This window comes from Thamnophis sirtalis, unplaced genomic scaffold (genome assembly GCF_051295495.1).
Source record: "Thamnophis sirtalis isolate CommonGarterSnake01/CBP01778 unplaced genomic scaffold, rThaSir2_p1.2 scaffold_9, whole genome shotgun sequence".
Classification (NCBI taxonomy): domain Eukaryota; kingdom Metazoa; phylum Chordata; class Lepidosauria; order Squamata; family Natricidae; genus Thamnophis; species Thamnophis sirtalis.
Genome location: NW_028261389.1, coordinates 82087764 through 82110598, shown reverse-complemented (window position 1 = coordinate 82110598; position 22835 = coordinate 82087764). Strand labels below are relative to the sequence as shown.

General features: G+C 43.0%; 1 protein-coding gene across 1 annotated transcript in view; it reads right to left on the bottom strand.

The window, feature by feature from the left end:
• The window catches only part of SEMA3D (semaphorin 3D), an 82183-nt gene that overhangs the window by 38151 nt on the left and 21197 nt on the right, over nt 1–22835 (bottom strand). Inside the window, exons 5-8 of the mRNA XM_087722427.1 lie at nt 21918–22011; nt 13386–13514; nt 11040–11182; nt 1398–1512 (exon numbers count right to left, since the gene is read on the bottom strand). Coding sequence (XP_087578553.1) covers nt 1398–1512; nt 11040–11182; nt 13386–13514; nt 21918–22011 — 481 coding nt within the window. The remainder of the gene's footprint in view (nt 1–1397; nt 1513–11039; nt 11183–13385; nt 13515–21917; nt 22012–22835) is intronic.

Genomic DNA, 22835 nt, shown 5'->3' with positions numbered 1-22835 from the left:
TTTAGAGTTCAGATTATACGCATTTCATTTTACATCATGCCGTGTGGTGTTAATATTTCAGAAAAAAAGCAGGCAGGCAGGCAGGCACACAATATACACAACATCCATATTTTAGTTTATATGATATTTTTATTCACATAGTGAACAACGTCTCTGTTTAAATTTACTAGATCACCTCGATGGTAACTACCCCAGAAATTGATAATTATCATTGCTTTGCACATGGTAAAAAAAAAAAGTGTTTGTCTGCACAATCTCTGAAAGTGCTACTTTTTTATGTTTAAAGATACTGTAGATCAAAGTATAAAATTTCAAAGAGTTAATCTAAACTTCCAGCGTTTTAATTGTTGTGCCCTGAAATGATATTTCGTGATTCATCGTTGCTTTAATCTTGAAATCCTATTTTTTTTCCAGGACTGAAAAAGATGCAATTTAGCAATTAAACACAATGATGTAACATATCACAACCTATTTTTTTCTTTTTTTTCCTCTACCTGATTAACCCATGAAACTGGATTCACTAACTTAGCCCCAGATCTCTCTCAAACTGGCTGTTTCTAACCTTTAACAGAGGAAAAAAAATGAAGTTATATATCATTTTTCTTCATATTCTTTTTTTCCTCCAAAAGTCTTATCTGATTTTCTACTCGGAAGTGAAATAAAACACTACACACATTCATAAGAAACAATCTAAAGTATATTTTTCATTATTACTTTGCAGTACAAAGTCAAATCATATGTTTCATTTGTCAAGATCAAGAATGTATAAAGGAATTCAAGAATTCTTAATCGGTATTCTGTTTTAAAAATCTCTACTCTTTATAAGCAACTTAATTTTGGGAGCTACCACAATAATAAAAATCACAACAATTATTGCTACTTTTCCTATTAATAAAAAATGTTAATTCTATATTCATTTTTCAGTCCAGATAAGCAGTCTACTACTCAATTATTGTGTTTTCCCCAAAATAAGACAGGGTCTTATTTTCTTTTAACCCCCGAAATAAGCGCTTGGCTTTCTTTTCGGGAAGGTCTTATTATTTTTGAAATGCAGGAGGTGGCGAGCGTGGTCACCTCGTGGCTGCGGCTGTGTTGCAATATTTTCAGGGAGGGCTTATTTTAGCACATGCACTCAAAAGCCCAATTGGGCTTATTATCTGGGGAGGTCTTATTTTCAGGGAAACAGGGTAGAAGAAGCTTTCAGGTAAATTCTACTCAAGATTATTCTATAAACTCTATGTTTCATTCTACCCCCCCCCCAAAAAAAGCATGTAAATATACAAATATCTCTTCCAAGGAATCGGGTTTTTCCAAATTCACACTGCTGGCATCACTGTGTATTCTACTACAATTTCACGATGGAGGAAAGGAATCAGCTACGACCGAAATTCACTTACGGAGTTCATCAAAATGTGTGTCAGCTCCTTCTGGACCTGGGATGGAGCAAACCAGCCGGGCTTTCAGGAATGTCGTCCACTTGTTGATCAGACTGCGTTGACCTCCAATGTCATTCTAACAAACGATAATAGCAATTTTAATTGGGTTTTTTTTAAAAGTTGCTGGTTAATAGGAAGGCTTAAGTTATGTAAAGAGAGGAGCAAATTTGGAAATGGTTATCCAGACCATCTTATGTTTACAGCAGGGGTGTCCAAACTTGGGAACTTTAAAACTTGTGGACTTCAACTCCCAGAATTCCCCAGCCAGCCATGCTGGCTGGGGAATTCTGGGAATTGAAGCCCACAAATCTTAAATTTCCCAAGTTTGGACACCCCTGGTTTACAGTAAAGTTACCAGCTTCCACAGCAGAGTTTTTATTCTCTGTAATTTTTAGATCTGTGGTTTTCAACCCCCAATTTTTAGATCTGTGGATTTTAGCTATGCTGTCTGGGGAATTCTGGGAGTTGAAGTCCATGCATCTTAAAGTTGCTAAAGCTGAGAAACATTGCAGTCTACATTCCATGGTTGACTAGCTCTTCCTGATGTCCAACCGAAATCTTCCTTGGGATTTAAAGTCATCATTTCTTGTCTTATGTCCTCAACTATTCTGCCGCCACCTTCTACTCGTTAGCCATTTTCCAGTTCCAAAAATCAACAAAAGGCCACGACTTTATTTCTTGGCACTTTGGCCTCAAAAATTCAGCAATGTGATTTTTAAATACCCCAAAAGGTTTTGGAGTTGTTATTGAAAGGCCCATGTCCATGAGGGCTTACAAATAAACACGCCCAGTTCAGGAGGTATGGATTCTTAGATGCTGTTGGACTACTCTGGAACCTCTGGTTATTTTATTTATTTATTTATTTATTTACTTATTTATTTATTTGTTTATTTATTTGTCTTGTATGCCGCCCACTCCCGGAGGACTCCGGGCGGCTCACAAAAGACAAGGGAAAGGGGGGAACAAGACAGAGACAACATATTAAAAACAAAACCAACATTCACAATTTCCGTGGAGGTAGATGCTTCTCAGCTCCCCCCAGCCTGCTGGAGCAGCCAGGACTTGGTGGCTTTGCGGAAGGCCGGGAGGGTCGTAAGGGTCCGGATCTCAACAGGGAGATCATTCCAGAGGGCCCGGAGCTGCAACAGAGAAGGCTCTCCCCCGGGGGGGTCGCCAGCCGACATTGGAGGAATGGACATGGACATTGTTATGTTGACATGCAGGTGGGCCTTGAGAAACATCTGGAAAGTTCTCCACTGGTGATGCAATAATCCATATAAATCTGGGCACAGCTATTCCCGTTGACCCAGCAGCTCTTATCTCTTCACCTATTCTAAAGAACAGCCCATTAGTAATGGAGAGCCACCTGGGCTATTCGATTCCCACGTTCTTCCTCCCCTTTTTAAAACTGCATTCGTGCCGCGGGCGGTTGAGGGGAATCCAAAAGTCCTGACTGAGCCTACTTGGAATGACAGGGTATCATTTGGCTGATGAAGCGATAAAACTTCCTTTGTGCCCCTTTCATAAAGTGTAAGAAGTCGTTCCTTTAGCCGAGACATGGAAGCTCAAGATCTCGGCTCTCTGTTTACCCTCCTTCTGAAACTGGATCAATGATGACCGCAATGGATTTGTTAGCCTTTTAGGCCTCAAAGTCTTTTCCATCTGCTTTTGCTGCATTTCCGGAACCTTCTTTTCACTACAAATAACCATTTTATTAGCACCCACCGCTTATTAAACTCTTACCCTGTAAGAGAATACTTCGCCTTGAAGTGCCTTGCTCGGCAGCACAAGGAAATAGCTATAAAATCTCTGCTTATCTTTGCACTTGGATCTTAGAAACCTACATAAAGATTGTCAAACGGGAGGTAGATCATTTACCTTGAGAGAGATTGTTTACAGTCAACGAATAATCACACAGAAAACTGGAGGCTTCTCTTCTCAAACCAAGAAGAGAAGAAGAAGCAACCCAAGGCAATTCTATCTGCGAGGGACAGACAACAAAAGGCTCCCGTGGAACCTTTTTAAGATTAAATACAATTTGATTAACCAGACTCCAGGTTTTTGCTGCCGCAAGTAAAAGGGTTATCATTCTAGAATCTGTTTCCATAGGAGAGCTCTCAAAAGTATTGTTCTAGAAATACATGTAATTGTGGACCACCAAGTATCAACTGCAACAATCTCTTTGCTTGTGTTATAAATTAGCAGAAAACAGCTGCAGGAAATCTTGCTAACTTCCTACAGAAAATATGTTTCAAGGGTATTTTTTATAGTTTTATTTAATGTTTCATATGCTTTATATTCACCCAAAACTTCAGGAACAGATTCCTGCGCAGCTCAAGTCTGGAATCCAACATTTCTTATGCTATATTGAAAGCACTGCATTATATGCTTTTTAAAAACAAAGAATTATTTTCCCCTTTGGAAAGTCTGAATAAGAAATATCTTTGTGCACAAAGAAAGGAGATACTCAAAGATAAGCTGTTGCTCGTGATCATTGCATGCGTTACCATTTTCCTGCTACAAGACGATATGATAGCAAAACACCTTCAGCTCTTTGTACCCCACATCAACAGTATTATTTTATTCTTTTTCACTGACCCTTTGTTATTCTTTTCCCCCTGTGCATGTGAAAGGTGGCATACATAGGAAATGTTCACTTATTTTATCCAGAACCAGGTAAAGTCATTGGGTCAACTGGCACAAAACCCATAGTCAACGATGGGTTGAATCTGAATTCTTCTACAATTTAAACCCTCCCCTATATTATATCAAAGAAATCACAGATCATGTGACGTGTGATTTCTTGGCTATAATGTCGTAGAGTGTTTAAATTGTAGAGGGATTCGGATTCAGCCCCTCGTTGACCATGATCTACAGGGTGGCAAAGGGATCTGTCCATACTTAAGCTCCATCAAGATGGATCCCACAGAAACATTAAAATTAGACTGGATCAGGAACCAACAGTAATGATAATGTCGAACAGATCATCCAGCTAAGGAGATTTTTCCTAGCCAAAGAGATTTACGTAACTAATTTCCCAAACTTGGGATCCCTCTTTCAGTCTTGTCCTTTGGTATCAATATGTGAACCTCTCAGTTCAACCTTGAGCTACAAATATTCTCCTATATTGAAAACAAAGAGTGCAGTAGCAATTCACAAGAGAAACCATGATAAATCCTCTGAACAAAACTTCAGTTCACCTCTGATCATCTTTGGATAGGAATTTCAAATGTTTCTTGATTGGAAACTTTACAAACAATGATTAATTCATCAAAGCCAAAAATGTTGCCGAGGACCTATAAAAGCAATGGTGCATTCAAAGTCAACCGTTTTATGGTGGTTGATAAAATTAAAGCCCCTTTTTGTATTCTTTCATCGTGGGCTTACCAAATCCACTCAGTATATTTCATATCCCTTTTATTTATTTTTATTGGTATCCCCAATCAAGTTAGCTATGCAGAGCAAAGTTGAGGGATATTTATGTGGCAATTTCTTTTCTTTTCCTTTTGATTTCCACTTACATCCTGCTTCTCCTGCCAGGACCTCACTGTGATTGATGCTCCTCACATGCCCTGGCACTGATTAATAAGAAACTTCCTCAAACTCGGCTTGTAATCTGGGCAGACTTACACAGCTGCTCAGCGCAATCTCTCCTTTTCAAGTGTAGGTCATTTGCATTTTGCCCCATGTCCTCCACCCCAAACGATGTCCAAAAGTTCTGCGTTAGGCTGCTTTTTTTTCTGGATACAAGTCATCTTTATTCATAGCAAGATTTAGCCTGCTGCAAGCTGCAGATGTGCTGTTAGATTTTATTTTGAGATCTTTCTTTGCTTTTTTTCATGATTCGAAAAGCGTACATCCTATATTCTGCAAAACACTCATTTTGATCAATCTAGTCAAGAAGGGGGCGGTGTTGGTGGTTTGGATTTTTTTTTGCCACCCTGCAAAAACAGTGAGAATAGAAGCCTTTTTTCTCTTTATGGTTGTGTCCAAGTGGAGACAATGCATTTCATGTGCTGGACACTTCTATCTGGGCATCCGTATCTTTTATAAATTTGTCAGAATATTCATGAACTGGAATAGGACAGAGCAACAGGTCAGCCATTGGGAAGTGACTGGAATAGGGCATGGCAACAAGGTCAGCCAATGAATAGATAGGCGTGGCAACAAGGTCAGCCTGTGAGGGCTGTTGAGAAACTGAAACAGCATTTGCTGGAGACAGCAAGGGCCCTAGGCGTGGCTACAGATCTGAGTCTGTGCTGAGAAGCGGAAACTAGCCTGGACTTCGTCTCCTCTGAACTCTGAACTGAAACAATCTTTCCTCTCTGCCACCTTGGAAGAATCTGCTTTGCTATTGTACATTTATTCATGTGTTATTATAGATATAAAGAAGTTAATGAATCCCGCTGAATCAGTTATCTGCGTGTGCTTTCTGGATCTGATTTTTGCAACGAACTTTGACAAAATTTGCTTAGCTCTTGCTAAAATTTCTCCACCACAAATACCAAGGAAATATGGGGAATGGTCAATCAGATGGAACATTCTGGGGGAAACCAAATGCCTGGGCATCTTCTAAGCCTGCAAACGCGTTTCAACTATGAAGCTCTCTGTTTTTCTGTTCGGTCTGCCACGTTTTCCATGAGAAGCTCACCCGCACCCATTTTCTCCTCCTTCCTCTTTCCTTCAAGAAAAGACAGATGGTTCTTGAGACCTGAGCAGGTAACAGCACTCAGGTGATCCTGTTTACATTCAGAAGCTCCTCTCTAAATCTAGAGTTGAACATTAGCCCAGGCCGTCAAAATACACCCCGGAAGAAGACAGTGGAACCACCGTTGCCAAGAACATTGCACGGACACGTCTGTGAAATCCTCAGGACTCCAGCCTGGCTTAAAAGCAGCTTTGTGAGACCAAATGTGATGGATGCTCCCTTGATGAGTGAGCCATGAAGGCAGACATGGATAAATGAAAGGAGGGATTAAGCGTGTTGTGAAACGAAGCCTACATTTCATCTAGGTAAACAGCCTCTTAGATCTTGAAAATAAGAACGTATACATGGAGCAAAGGAATGACAGCTACGTACTACTGGATATAATTCATCCGCACAATTTCTAGCCAGAAGAGCCAATGTTTTCCCCGAGTGCCCTCGAGATGAGTTTAAATGGCATAACTCTTCCATGAGTCACAGTAGTTAATCATACACAATTCCCTTGCCAAATAAACGCAACCAGGCCAGGATCCATCAGTTTGATAAACAGCGCAAGAGCCAGAGGGACCCAAAGATACACGTTTGTATCCACTGGAGAATATTATTTTTTAAAAATAAAAATCTTAAATGTTCATGACACGAAAAGACTAAAGCTTTGTTGGAGGGTGGGGAGGTAAATGGAAATGAGAGAGGGGGGAGAGAGGAAGAGAAAGAAACAGAGAGAGAAAGAGAAAGAGCTAAAAAAAAATCAGTTTTAGTTTCAAACAGTTTGTGCGTCCTTGAGAGGGAAATTAGGATTAGGGGGAAAATGTCTATGGAGATTCTCAGTCATCCGGGTCATGATTGTCCCAAAGATGTTTTTTTTCCCCAGAACTGAAGAAGCTCCTTGGAGGAGAAGCGAAACGTCTTCAGAGAAAAACCAGAAAGTCCAGTTGCATCTTGAAAAAAGTTCCTTTGGGACAATTAGGGAAAAAGTGCACTGCAAAATTTTAAATAGTTAAAGTTTGGAGATATCATAGGAAAGAGGAAAAACTCTTCAAAAGTTGAATTTAAAAAATGTCTTCAGTTGATGCTGCTCGGATAAGGACAGGAAGAAAGCATCTGTCCTTGCTGGCCCACTGGGAAGTTCCTCAGAGCAGGGGTCTCCTCCTCCCCTCTCCCCCGGTCCGTAGGAAAATGATCTTCCGTGAAACCGGTCCCTGTGGCACAAAAGGGTGGGAATCGCTTCCTCAGAGGACACCTAATCCAACACCACAGTTCAGTTAGAGCGGAGGTAGGGAACTGTGGCCTCTTTATGACTTGTGGACTTCAACTCCCAGAATCCCTGAGCTGCCCTGCTGATTCTGGAATTCTGGGAGTTGAAGTTCACAGGTCCTAGAAGGGCCATAGTTCCCCCACCCCTGAGAGTCAGAGGAATTGCTATCCTGCTTGGAGCAGGTGGGATGGCTGTGAAGGGTGACACACAGCCACTTCCTCCAACACCTGCCACATTGGAGCTGCAACTCTTTATCATCGGGCTTCTACTATCTAGCCTGTATCCAGTGGTGGAATTCAGCCAGTTCACACACAGTTCACAGCCAGTTGTTAACTTTCTAAGCAGTTTGGAGAACCGGTTATTGGAAGAAATCTCATTTTCCTTTTCTTCCACTTTACAGGGCTAATCCTGTAAGGAAGGCAGGAAGGAAACATTCTGGTGTTGTTTCTAGCCTGATCTTTATTGCCTTGCTTACAGAAACTGCCTCTCCGGTTAACCCTCATTACATTGTCACAGCGCCAATCGACCTGACTGATGTTGACTTGTTCACGCCCACCCAGTCACAAGACCACCGAGCCCCACCTACCCAGCTGGTCATTAGGGCAGAGAACCAGTTGTTATTTGAATCCCACCACTGCCTGTATCTATTTCCTTCCAACTCCTACTTCCTTCTGGCCTTCTACTATCTAACCCGAATCTACTTCCTTTGAATATCAACCTGGATTCTAGCCTTGCCCTCTGAGATAGCCCAGAGTAAGTCCATTCCCTCCTCTAAATGACAACTCTTTAGATATATGAGAATTCCCTTTCTTTCTGTCTCTCTGAACACGCCCGGCTCAACTGACTTTCCCCTCCAAATTGTCAACCCAACCTTTGGGAAGGAACAACTTATTATTTGTTTATTTATGACTCCTTCAAAAATCAATGCTGTCTCAGAAATCCATTGAGGATTGGCTCAGGGTTGACACAAACTAGATGACATCATCAACATTCTACATATTTAACACTGATGATGTCATCTACTTTGGGTCACGAAATGTCTGCAAGAAAACCACCAAGCTCAGAGAGCACCAGGGACCCCACAGTCCTCCTCCTCCTCCTCCTCCTCCATTCTAGCACGGATGAGGTTCCCTTCTTTGGGTCATGAAATGTCTGCAAGAAAACCACCAAGCTCAGAGAGCACCAGGGACCCCACAGTCCTCCTCCTTCTTTTCCTCCTCCCCCTCCTCCTCCTCCTCCTCCTCCTCCTCCTCCTCCTCCTCCTCCTCCTCCTCCTCCTCCTCCTCCTCCTCCATTCTAGCACGGATGAGGTTCCCTTCTTTGGGTCATGAAATGTCTGCAAGAAAACCACCAAGCTCAGAGAGCACCAGGGACCCCACAGTCCTCCTCCTTCTTTTCCTCCTCCCCCTCCTCCTCCTCCTCCTCCTCCTCCTCCTCCTCCTCCTCCTCCTCCTCCTCCTCCTCCTCCTCCTCCTCCTCCTCCTCCTCCATTCTAGCACGGATGAGGTTCCCTTCTTTGGGTCATGAAATGTCTGCAAGAAAACCACCAAGCTCAGAGAGCACCAGGGACCCCACAGTCCTCCTCCTTCTTTTCCTCCTCCCCCTCCTCCTCCTCCTCCTCCTCCTCCTCCTCCTCCTCCTCCTCCTCCTCCTCCTCCTCCATTCTAGCACTGATGAGGTTCCCTTCTTTGGGTCATGAAATGTCTGCAAGAAAACCACCAAGCTCAGAGAGCACCAGGGACCCCTCATTATCTCAGGAAACTGGCGATATCAGAGGAGGCCTGACAAATCAAGGCACTCTGAAAATCTAGAGAGCATCCTTCCTGGGAATTCTGGAAGAAATCATCTCAGCACTTCTGGAGGTCACAAAAGACGAAGGCAGTCAGTGTAAATCTCAGTTAAAAAAAAAAACCTAGAAACTAAGTAAGAATTTATCAGTGCAATATTCGAGACAAAACAACGGATTCTCACATTGTTTGTGACTTTGTTATCAAGGTCATTATCATTAGAAGGCCGGCAGAAAAGACAGCTCAGGGTTAAATTAAAAGGAACCTCCCGCTCCCTTTGAGGTTACTTTCATTTGTGGAAAAAAGTAGAATTTAAAATGAGAATATTTAAGCAGATTTATTGGGTTGTTGTTGTTTTAATCTCAAATTTACATAGTCACTGGGCAGAATGGCCATCAGAATAATGAAATGAAAATGTGTCATGAGCTAATAATCTAATATTTCATTATTTTAGACATTCACAATTCAATGGTACCTTATGATATAATGTATATGCATATTTGCCATTTATATATCTGAGCCTTTTGCACGGAAAACCCCACTGATTTTCAACTTTGTAAGCTTATTCCTCCACGATATATTTAAATAATATGCAAAAACAAAGGTTTAAACTGCATTTCACTTGATATTTGTGGGAACCTTCCAGTGTTTCCCAAGCAAAACAAGAAACGTCAGCTACTGCAGATAAACTGCTGATAATTGCTACTTTCTTTTTTTTTTAAAGCAAAATATCAAAAAATGCCATTCGTCATGACAAATTATGCATTTCAGTCTGATTGTGAATGCACTGAAAGCATTTCCTCTCAATTTATAACACTCTCCCCCGGGGGATGTGCCAAATGAAAAATGACGTAAAGCCAATTTAGGATTTGTGTTTGAGCGCATGGAGTTTGTGTGTGTCTATTTCTGTGTGTGTGTGAAATGCGCATTAAAACGGAAATAGGGAACAATAGAAAACCTAGAAAGCTGAAAGGAGGTAAAAGCAAGGAAGCAGAAATCTGGAACCTCTGACTGGTCGGGGAGGATAAATACCCTGTTTCCCCGAAAATAAGACCTCCCCGGAGGATAAGCCCAATCGGGCTTTTGAGCGCATGCGCTAAAATAAGCCCTCCCCTGGAAAAAAACCCTCCCCGAAAATATTGCAACACAGCAGCAGCCATGAGGTGACCACGCTCGCCAACTCCTGCATCTCGAAAATAATAAGACCTCCCCAAAAATAAGGCCAAGCGGTTATTGGGTGGGGGTGTCAAACATGGTATATTGTGGAAAACATGGTATATTGGCAAAAGTGTTACCTGAAAAGACAACATCACCCCTTGAATCGAAGAAGCAGTGGATGGAAATGAATCAAAAGAGACTCTCTGTGGCTCAGTGGCTGGTAATTAAACTGCCTGATATTTAATTTCATTATCAGCTACGAAAATACTTCAGTGCCCCAAATACAACTGGGCTTATCACAAGAATAGCAATAGCAATAGCAGTTAGACTTATCTACCGCTTCATAGGCCTTTCAGCCCTCTCTAAGCGGTTTACTGAGTCAGCATATCGCCCCCACAGTCTGGGTCCTCATTTCCCCCACCTCGGAAGGATGGAAGGCTGAGTCAACCTTGAGCTGGTGAGATTTGAACCGCTGAACTGCAGATACCAGTCAGCTGAAGTGGCCTGCAGTACTGCACCCTAACCACTGCGCCACCTCCAGAAGAGCTGGAGGGATTCTAGGCTGTATTTATTAACCCATATTGTGATATGTGGGCCAGACACCACTTAAGGGGGGGATTATCCCCTCGCTGGGGCCGTTTCTATTTATTGAAGAAACAGTACGGTGGGTTTATTTTTACAAAATCCATATTGCTCACCTGACAGACGCGCCCGACGTAGGAGAGGATGGCCCTGTCGGAGGTGCTGCTCTCTTGCGAAACTTCTCGGAAAAAGAAATAGATTTTGTCGTCGTCCGGGTTATAGGTGTCTGGGATAGGAAAGATTCCAATAAACTTTGCTCCTGAAAGAAATTAAAAAATAATAATAGGAACAAGGGTAAGGCCACTTCATTGCATTTCCTCATGCTTTAAACCCACCGAGACTGGCAAAGCGGCTTTAAGGTGATATATTTCTTCACTTCCTCTTCCTCCTAACTGAATTTTTCTCTAGAATTTAGTACTCATAAAATAGGCGATTTACAAACATTTGTTTAATCATTGTTTGGAATTACGAGTGAAAAAAGAGACTTATGATCACCAACACCACCCCACTTATGAGGATTGCATAACCTACCGCCATGTGATTAAAATCTGAGTAATGTCTAGTGCAGTGTTTCTCAACCTTGGCAACTTGAAGATGTCCAGGACTTCAACTCCCAGAATTCCCCAGCCAGCGAATGCTGGCTGGGGAATTCTGGGAGTTGAAGTCTGGACATCTTCAAGTTGCCAAGGTTGAGAAACACTGGTCTAGTGCTCCCTCTGAGCAGTTTACGGAATTGGCCCATCGCCAACAACAATCTGGCTCCACATTTTACCGACCTCGGAAGGATGGAAGGCTGAGTCAACCTTGAGCTGGTCAGGATCGAACTGCTGGCAGTCGGCAGTGAGTCAGCCTGCAAATACTGCATTCTCACCACTGTGCCACCACAGTTCTGAAACATTATTTCAATATTGAAAATCAGGTATGATTCTCAGTACCACCAGCATAACAAAATGGCAGGAGTCCGAGGATGGGACATAGAATACGATTATTTGCCCTACAAGCCATTCATTATAGCTTTACTCAATGTCTATGGAGATTCTCAGTCATCCAGGCCACGGATGCCCCAAACTATGTATTAAGACTGCCTTACTGCTATTCTTCTCATCCTTCCTATTACTTATATCCCTTTCTACTTATGACTATAAACTTGTTGCTTGTATCTTAGAGCCGAGGTGGCGCAGTGGTTAGGGTGCAGTACTGCAGGCCCACTTCAGCTGACTGTTATCTGCAGTTCAGCGGTTCTAATCTCACCGGCTCAAGGTTGACTCAGCCTTCCATCCTTCCGAGGTGGGTGAAATGAGGACCCGGATTGTTGGGGGCGATATGCTGACTCTGTAAACCGCTTAGAGAGGGCTGAAAGCCCTATGAAGTGGTATATAAGTCTAACTGCTATTGCTATTGCTAACTAAGTGGGAAGGAAGGAAGGAAGGAAGGAAGGAAGGAAGGAAGGAAGGAAGGAAGGAAGGAAGGAAGGAAGGAAGGAAGGAAGGAAGGAAGGAAGGAAGGGGCAAGAGGCTGATTCTGTATATATGTCTAAGAAATAGGAGCCGAGGTGGCGCAGTGGGTAGAGTGCAGTACTGCAGGCCACTTCAGCTGACTGTTATCTGCAGTTCAGCTGTTCAAATCTCACCGGCTCAGGGTTGACTCAGCCTTCCGTCCTTCCGAGGTGGGTGAAATGAGGACCCGGATTGTTGTTGGGGGCGATATGCTGACTCTGTAAACCGCTTAGAGAGGGATGAAAGCCCTATGAAGCGGTATATAAGTCTAACTGCTATTGCTATTGCTATCTTTATTATTTACATTGTTTTATTTAGCTTCCTAGTATGATTTGGATTGCTTATTTAGTATCCTAGGACTCTCACTAAGGGTTGTATAGTTAGATTCTTGGTGGGTGTATTTCTTGTGTGCACTGAGAGCTTCTGCACTGAAGACAAATCCCTCGTGTGTCCAATCACATTTGGCAAATAAAGAATCCTTATTCTTATTCTACTTATTCAAGGGTGCTTTTTCCAAGAGGCAATTAGACTTTCAGGTTTTTCTTTGAAGACATTTTGCTTCACATCCCAGAAGCTTCTTCAGCTCTGACTGGATGGTGGGGAAGGGAAGGATTTATACTCCTTGCAGACAGAACTGGTCATTTGCATCCTTTTTAGAGGGTCCTTGAGGCCACTTGGGGAATTCGCTCCTTCCCTCTGCTTCCCCTCGATGAATACACAACCTAAAATCAATCTAAATCTGAGGTGCTGGTGGTGCTTCTACGCATACGTGTCTCAACATGCAGCTGTATGTGCTCCTAACGTGGAACTGAAGGGGCCGTGGATGTTGGGGTCTGTCAAGATATCTGCAGAAACCGCCTTGAGTATCGCACGAAGGGTCCTCTGTCTACCGATCTGTTTGTGGCGCCATCAAGTAAAACAGGTTTCCAAGCAGCGTCACCCACAGCCACCCGCGAGGCCTCTTACCGTTTAGCCAGTAGTGCTCGGACATATCCGTCCTGATGTAATGCTGGTCTTGCGATGCGCCTAGAGACCGGGTGAGCGCCGTGTCTTTGCCAAGGAAGTCTGAGGCAGTTCCAGAGTAAAGATACCCATCTGTAAACAGGGGGTGGGTAGGGGGGCAAATATATATATATATTATTTAAGACCACAGAGCAGGGATATCGGCCTTGTTTTCCCAGAGCAGCACATCTTGGCCCTTAATTGCCAATGGCGGAAGTGTTCTGTGCGTTTCCCAAACAACCGTCCTTCTCCTTCTTTCCCCAGGAGATGGGAATTTGCTTTCTTTTCAGAGAAAAATCACATTGTGTGGGGTTCCCCCCCCCCAGAAGCAATTAATCATTTAATGTAATTGAGTATTGTGCTCAATGAATAAGTATCCATGCTGCTCACTTCATAACTTTGTCGCTGGGATAGTGCAGCCTTTTTATAACATTACATACACGGCAACCTAACATTCTTGGTTCATGAATAATGATCAATACAGACTCAAAAGATACATAAAACCTTTGATTCATGAACCCTGGAAAAACTGCTCCAGCGTTTGGGAGTCAGAAAACGCAGGCCAGCCAGCTGTCTCCGGAAAGCTCACAGCAGCCTCGTAAGGATTCAGAGGCAAAACAGCTCCATATTTGGAATTTCCATCGGCTCCTTTCAGTCAATATGAAGAAAAGGGTTATCCAGAGGTGCGTGTCGTCTAGGGAGGTTCTGTGTCATCTGGTTTGTGGTTTTTCCAGAGGCAACCGGACTTTGTTTCTCCTTGAAGGCGTTTTGCTTCTCCTCCAAGACGCTTCTCCAGTTCTGAATGTTCAGAGGTATTCAGTTCTTCTTCCTTCAGAAATGAAGAAGCTTCTTAGGGGAGAAGCAAAACGCCTTCAAGGAGAAACAGAGAAAGCCCAGTTGCCTTTGGAAAAAGCACCTTTGGGATATCCAGAGGTGTAGATAAAATAGGGCTAAGCTTGTGCCTATGATCACACAACCACATCATGGTTAAGGCATCAGACTAGAAGCCGGGCGACTGTGAGTTCTAGTCCTGCCTTAGGCACAAAACCAGACAGGTAATAACCTTGGGCCAGTCACTTTCTCTCAGCCCTAGAAAAGAGGAAAGGGCAAACCGCACCTGAAAAATCTTCACACACACACAAAAAAAGCTGCAGGGACTTCTCCAGGCAATCAGCAGGAGTGCACAAACACACAAACACATTAAACACAGCAAAATGGCAGAAATGTGTCTCGCCAATTGTGTCAAAGGTGACTTTGGGTGCTTGGAGGCTTCTTCGTGATCTCGGAGTCTGGACAGAGTGAGAAAGGAACTCCTGCAGATATCCCTCCCTCAATTCTACGCCCATTGAAATATCAGACACACGTGCAACAATCTGGGGAGGAAAATCACCCGCGTAAGCAAAATTGCCTCTGCTGATTTTTACACACACTTGACTTCAATTTATCAAAACATTTCCTGGCTGGTATTTGTGGATAATTTGCTTTTCTGCAGTCCTCTAATGGTAAAACGAGCCATTTTTTATCCAGGATAAATTTCCAAAATTAATGCCATGATGGTTCAGTCTGAGCAAACGAGTCGAGAGGAAGACAAACTGTACTGGGAGGCAGAAATCACGAGCCTCAAGGAGAGAGAGAGGTGAAAAGTTTACAGGACAAAAATGCACAAAAGCCTGCCCAGAAACGAGGGAAGGAAGGAATGTTTGCAACAAGAGAAGTGATAGAGAGGTGGAATCCACAGCGTGGAAGTAAAATGGACCTGGGTTCTCCTGTTTTTAATTTCTCCCACTATTTCTTCCAGCTCTTTTTCTCCCCTCTGCTTCTTGCAAACCGTTGCTTACCCGAAAGAAACACCACAATGGGTGTGTTGTGGGGTCTCCTGCTTGGGCAGGGGGTTGGACTAGATGACCTGCAAGGTCCCTTCCAACTCTCTTAATCTGTTTAACATCTGTGAACGTCTTCAGGGGTATCGTTGGTTCTACCACATCAACCTGCTCCAAACTGATCTCCTGCAGAGTTTTGGATGACAGTTTGGAGAGGAATCAAAATATCTGGAGGGCATCATCAGATCAGGCTGGGTCTTCAGAGGCATTTATGCAACTTATGTCTTGAAGCGTCAAGAGGGAGATTCAGTTTCCCAGACTTTCTTAACACGCTTTGTCTTTATTTCTTCTATCAGTGGTTGTGGATGATAGGAAGGAAGAAGAAATGCAGAAGATCAGGTTCCAAAAGAAGCTACTTCATTCAGCAAGATACAACAAGGAACTGTTGTTAAACCTAGTGGTTTGCAGAGGATTGATTTCAATAAATTTATATCTCACATGCATGGGATGGGATGGGATAGAAGAGAAGGGGTGTTCAACAATGATTTTCTTCCTCTTCAAGGTGCTTGAACAGGTCCCCTTTTCTTTCTTTCTTTCTTTCTTTCTTTCTTTCTTTCCTTTCTTTCTTTCCTTTCTTTCTTTCCTTTCTTTCTTTCTTCCCTCCTTCCTTCCTTCCTTTTCCTTTCTTCCTTTTTCTTCCTTCCTTCCTTCTCTCTCTCTCTCCCTCCCTCCCTCCCTCCCTCTCTCTCTCTTGCAGTAACCAAAAGGACATTCTGTCAGGTAAGAATCCCCAAGGAAGAAGAATGGGTTGCATAATGAAAGTCTGCCTATTGACAGACAGGGCTAAATGACGGAGAAGCCGAAGGGCTGAACGAAGCAACCCACCCTTCCTTCAGCCTTTGATGACAACGTCCTTTCAGCACCAGCCGCCGTCTTTGTTCTGCGGCAGGCCTGTTGTTTCGGGTGGATCCCTCGGGAGAAGCTTGCGATTAAAAAGTAAACTCCAGGTAGGGGGGAAAAAAAGCCATCTGGAGGGCCGCATCTGACACACACACAAGAGTCGGCTTTTAAAAAAGAGAGATTGTGGTGTAATTTGGCATCGTTCAATTGTTGCTTGTCCCTTTTCAGGAGCTGCTCTCACAGGAAACGTCCACATGGGAAGGAATTGGAAAAAAAGTTCTCCAGGAAAGTGAAAAGCTTTTCAACGAGGGATTTGGGTTTTTCCCCTGGCGCTTCTGTGGCCGCTCTGCCCACATATAAAAAAGGGGAAGATTAAGGGCTTGGTTTATATTCTACCAGGGCTGCGTGGAGCCCTCTTCGAGTTGCACCAGCTCTGACGGGGGTGGAAATTTCCCCTACTGCAGCTTTGGTGGGAAGCACGAGAGGTTCCCAAACCAGACGTCTGTGGTGATGCAGGCCACGAGAGGAGCCCCCCCCCCCCCAGCTTAAAAACAGCTCATTATAACAGGGCGGAGTGTGGAGGCCTTTAATTTGAGTTGGCCCCGGATAAGGAGTGTCAGGGTCAAGCTAAAGTCACAAACAACCTGTATCTGCATTGCAATATAGGACGGATATCATCCAATCCAGATTTCCCACGGCTTCTTGAATTAAATGGAGGTTTCAGTTGACTTAGAAATGAGCCCTGAACTGGAGAGGCAATCTTCCTCTTCCTCTTCTCCTTCTTTCTCCTCCTCCTCCTCCTCTTTTACCGATTAGGGTCTTGCTCGCCTGGTGGCTTCAACCACTGTTAATTGATATTGTTATAGTGATCTAATTAGATCCGTACTGATGTAGTGCCCTGCCACCAATTCAGATTCCTGGCTTTGGCCAGGAAATCCAGAGGTGCCAGCTGTGTCCCAAATGTGGGAAAAGAGGCTGATGTTACATCTACAGCCCATTCTGAGGAGGCGCCTTCCAGAGAGTGAGTATAAAAACCAGGATTTATTGATTATGATTTGCAAATCATCAGTATTGTGGCCAGTGTCACAATGGCTAGTAACCTAACGGGCAAACTGTGTATCTCTAAGAGACACGGTGTCCTAACTACAAAATAATCAGCCTTTAGAGAGCTCGTAAAATCCTGAACACTTCCTTAAACGGCTATCTAAGTATCCGGCTGGCTAGCATTGACTTAATGATATATACAGCTAGGCCTCCACAATACAAATTAAATTGCAATGTATAAGTAGATCTGGTTGCTTCTGACAAACCTTTTACGTGGTTTTGTTTACCAAATGCTGCTATAATCTTTTCTGTGGTGAGGAGATATATTACTATAAGCCCATCGGGGTGCAGCTTGCAAGATATGATAAGAATTCAATTCCATCCCATGATCCATCAATTTCCTCTGCTTTCGTCATGCTTGATTTAGTTTTGAAGCTTTTTAGTGGATGTCTAACAGTTTTGAGACCGGAGAAAAGTGATTACACTTAATTGGCCGAGACTCATTCTCAGATAAGGGGATTTTCAGTTCAGTTTTCCAAATCTCTAGTATTAGAAGCAGACTGTAGGAAGTAAGTGAATCAGAATTCAACTTTATAGATTTGGCCTTGGTTATCTTAAGCGTCTACTAATTCAACTCTTAAAAGTGTCGTCTGCCCTGTGACATTTCCAAGGAGGACTAGATAACGTTGAGAAATTTACTATCCACTGGAATCTCTGTCTTTAAGAAAAGAAGACCAGAGAGCCTCCCAATAATCTTTTTTTTTTTAATCTTTTATTACCACTTTGAAAATGTAAAGCATTTCAAGACAGACAATCCCTACTGTTCTGGGTTCTTTATTTTATTTTTTACATAACGGATGGCTTAGATCTTAGCAAGGTCAGGACTCGGAATTATCCACCTCATTATCTGAGAATAAAGGAAGAATATTTATCATATTCTCTTTTTGAACTGTGACCAATCCTTCAAAGAAACAGACTGTAACATCTCTTCTGCCATAAATTAAACAGGGGAAAAAAGGTCAGCTACAGTCTTCTTATCTTACAACAAGACATTATAACTTGATGGACAAGTTAAATGGAAGCGAGCCAAAAGGAAAAGAGAAAAAAGGAGAAGAGAGGCAGCCTGTCAAAGGGAATTCTTGGTCGTGCTGAAGGGAAGAGATTAATCTGGCATTCCAGGATGGCAGATACCTGACTCCACCAAATATGATTCTAGGACAGGAAGAAGACAGGGTGATATTGTACTTTGACAGGGCGCTTGAGGCTAGGATTTTAGCAATACAATAAGGGCAGGATTTTCTTCCACACGAAGAAATGCACTTAAGCACGGAGACATCAGGGGTCACTTTGGAAGGCATGTACAAATGCAGACTACATCAAAGCCAGGATTTGGCCAAAGAAATTCCAGACTTGCGGGGTTTTTTTTTCTGCAAACTTCTCTGATTTGCATTGGGACATCTGCATTTCTCTGAATTTTGCAGTGTACTTCTCTGATTAAAAAAACAAACAAACACGCTGACATTCATACATTTGGGGGGGGGGGGGGGCAGCCCAGACAAAAATGTATAGATTGGAAAATGTAGACAAATGGGTGTTGAAACCGGAGCCACAGTAGATCTTCAGGCAGGGTTTTAAGACGTTCAAGCAGACACACAAAAATGAGGCAAAGCTAACACTCTGCGGGAAATGATTCAGCCATTCCTAATTGAAGGGTTGGACAAATTTCCCTGGAATTGCTCAGAAGCTATCATGTTTCCCCTGGTCCTCCTTTCCATTCAACTAGACACATTCCCAGTTCCTGCAACCGTTCTTCATATGTTTTAACCTCCAGTCCCCTAATCATCTTTGCTGCTCTTCTCTGCACTCTTTCCAGAGTCTCCACATCTTTTCTACATCGTGGCGACCAAAACTGGATGCAGGATTCCAAGTGTGGCCTTACCAAGGCCTTGTAAAGTGGTATTAACCCTTCACGTGATCTTGATTCTCTCCCTCTGTTGATGCAGCCTAGAACTGTGTTGGCTTTTTTGGAAGCTGCTGCCCACGGCTGGCTCCTATTTAAATGGTTGTCCACTAGGACTCCAAGATCCCTTTTCACAGTTACTACTGTTGAGCAAAGTACCACTTATGCTGTACTTGTTCATTCTGTTTTTCTTGCCTAAATGTAGAACCTGACTTTTTTCACCATTGTTCCATCATTGATCAATGACGCCGTTTGTCAGAAAGTAACTTTAAGGCTAGAATGAAGGTCAGTTTTAGTATTTATGCCCTCACAATCAAAATCTTAATATTAAATTCTTGTAGAACATAACACATCAATTTCACTTCTGTTACTATGCTTAAGCAACAGATTTATGACACTTCAATGATGCTAATCTCTAAATGTGAGTGGTACCCGTTTCCTATTCCTACAGAAGTTATGTGCACATGAATATTCTTAATCAACCATTTATAATAATCTCCTTAAAATAAGAGTTTATTTTAAAGAAACATTTGTTTATATGCAATCTAAATTGTTAGGTGGAAATATAGTTTGAAAATCTGAACATTTGAAGCAGAAGCTAAAAGCATCTCTCTCTCTCCCCCAAGTCCTTATAGATAAGCACAAATTGCTTCCTGCTTTCTGTTCTATGCCTGGTTATTTATTTGTTAATTGGAGAGGTTTATAACATGATTATTTTAGGGGCTCAAGATGGGTTCAGTAACAGAAATTGGCAGGCAGAGCGTAGCAAGATGTATCTTCCAAGAGAATCTAAGAGATCAGCCAAGCAGGTGTTTTTGCAAGCTGCCCTAAAAACCAGAAAAAAAATCTACTGAGCTTGCAAATGTTTTCTAGCTACAAAAAGCATCTGTTCTTCTGATTATTTTTATATGCAGTGTAATGGAAGGAGTCTGCTGCTCGCTCACAAAGCTTCTCAGGAATATGAATTACTAAACACATCTGTGAGGTTTGTGCACCAGGAAACCCTGGTCTTACTCCAAAGTTTTCACTTCATCATAACTAAACAATATGATCTTACAGTGATGACACGATATCGATGTTTTATTGATTATAATGTGCAGACCCACCAGAAGGAAGGCTGTCTTAGTTCCAGCCCTGCAATGCTTCCAGAACCTTCCTTGCCCCTCTGCCCCCTAATATATTTCCAAGGAAGACACCCTGCTCCAGCTACCACAAGGCACCATGATTAACAGTCCTCAATCTGAGCAGGTAAGAATCCCGGCCTAAAGGATGAAGAACCTCTAGCCCAGCGGTTCTCAACCTGCCCAATGCCGCGACCCTTTAATACAGTTCCTCATGTTGCGGTGACCCCCAACCATAAAATTAATTTCGTTGCTACTTCATAACCGTAATTTTGCTAAATATCTGATATGCAGGATGTATTTTCATTATTACAAATTGAACATAATTAAAGCATAGTGATTAATCACAAAACCAATATGTAATTATATATTGTGAAATGGTTTGCTAATGAAAATTATATATATATATATATATATATATATATATATATATATATATATATATATATATATATATATATATATATATATATATATATATATATATATATATATATATATATATATATATATATATATATATATATATATATATATATATATAATATCTCTAACCTTGTTACAAAAAGTCCATGAAACATTTCAGTTGGTAACAAAATAAAAATAAAACAGAGAAGACAGACACTAAAATAAAATGGGACAAAGAGAAATTCAGTACTAGGTTGGATTTCCCCTCCTATTTTTCATCTTGTCCTGCTGGTTCTTTATGATTTATCATCAAGGGAAGGAAACGAAAGCGGGTCTCCTTGTGAACGGACAGAGGTTTTTACAGAAAAGGGAAAACACGAACGTCTGGAGCCAGCTGCTGCAGAGCGCCCGCGTGAACTTCCGAGTCTCCGAGGAGGAGGAGGCGGCGGCTGTGGACTGAAGGGACATCGTCCCCATCCTTCCCGCCTCGGTTCTCGGCTCCTCCTTCCCAGCACCCCCTCCCCGCTGGGAGACCGAGCTTGGACCAGCCACCTCTCAGGCTGCTGCCTTGCTGGTGCTCAAGCGCTCCATTCCCACCCCTTCCCTCATCAAGCGCAGCCGTCCGATCTGCCCGCCGGTGCCTCTCGTGTCGCAATTGGCTGGGCGCCGGCTGTCCTCGCACCACCGCTCTTGTCAGGTAGCCCCTCCCTTTCGCAAGGCAGTGCCCGCCCCCACTGCCGCTGCCACTGCTCCCCTGGCTCCAAACACTGGCAGGCAGGTGTCTCGGTTTCTAAGACCATCGAATATATGTGTTTTCCGATGGTCTTGGGCGACCCCTGTGAAAGGGTCGTTGGACCCCCAGGTTGAGAACGGCTGCTCTAGAGAGAGAAGGCCTCTGCTCCAGCACTCGCCTTCCTTCTCCCTGGGAAGCTGGGATGCAGTTTAGCCAAGACTAACGGTGAACAGTCCACTCTAGTTGTCCCAAAGGTGCTTGTTTTCTTGTTCTGTCTCCAGAAGCGACGAAGCTTCTTGGATGAGAAGCGAGAGGTCTTCGAGGGAAAAAGAAAAAGTCCAGTTGCCTCTTGAAAAAGCACCTTTGGGAGAACCACGACTGGATGACTGAGAGCCTCCATAGGCATCCAGATTCAGCAGAAAGGAATTGAAAGAAAAGAAAAACTCAAACGTGTCTCCGTCTTAGCCAAGTGACAGAAAAATCGCCTCCTGGGAGGAGAGGAGTTCTTACCTGCCATGACCGATGCAAAAGGCTGCTGGGGATCAAAGGGGCATTTTAGCCTGCCGGATTCCAAGTTGTGAGCATTAAATCTGAACATGATGTCCTGCACAGAAAGGAGACACATCCATTAATTCATTGCTTCGTGTGGGAGGAAGTCTAGATTTAGAGGCAGTCGGCCGTAATACTGTTGAACTACGTAGGACTGAGGAGTCCCAGGAGACACCCCAGCCATGGAGGTCCTGGAGCTGATTTGGATCAGACACTCAATCCCACCCTTACCTTCCCCCCCCTCCCTCTATTGGGAGAGGATACTGGAGGGAAGAGTGTTATGTGCTTCCTCTTGGATTGAAAGCAAGATAAAGAAGTGAAGAAGAAGTGGATTATGAGCTTCAATCTGCTCTGCAGATGTCTATAATTAAGGAATGGCTTGCGTGGAGGTCTCTGTTTGCAGAAGCTCCACTCTAAGAGCCCTTGTTGAAATGCTCTTCGCCCTTCCCTGATCCGACACAAAGCTCTACAGATGCATTTGCTGCTGAAAGAATATTCTCTTCTATCACTGGGCCAGGAAAGAACCGAATTCAAGAGTCTCGCAAGGGGTTACGGTTGAGGTTGCCCATTGGGTGCAAGTGGAGACATGATTAATTAGGTTTGTGTGCACATCCATTGACTACACGGATGATATAATTATAACCAAACACATAATTATATATATTTTAGAACCAAAGTTAGGCTACTTAGCACTTCCCCTGAGTGATTTCTGGCTACATCAAGGGAGCCTCAAATATAACCGACCTGTCCAGCAGGGACAGTGTAAAAGAAATACTGCAAAAGAAAACAGGCTTTGAGACGTTTCCCAGAAAAAGTAGTTTTTGGTTTTTAGAAAGGACAGAGGGTGCCAGAGCAATTCGGTTACACTTCATGGGCAAC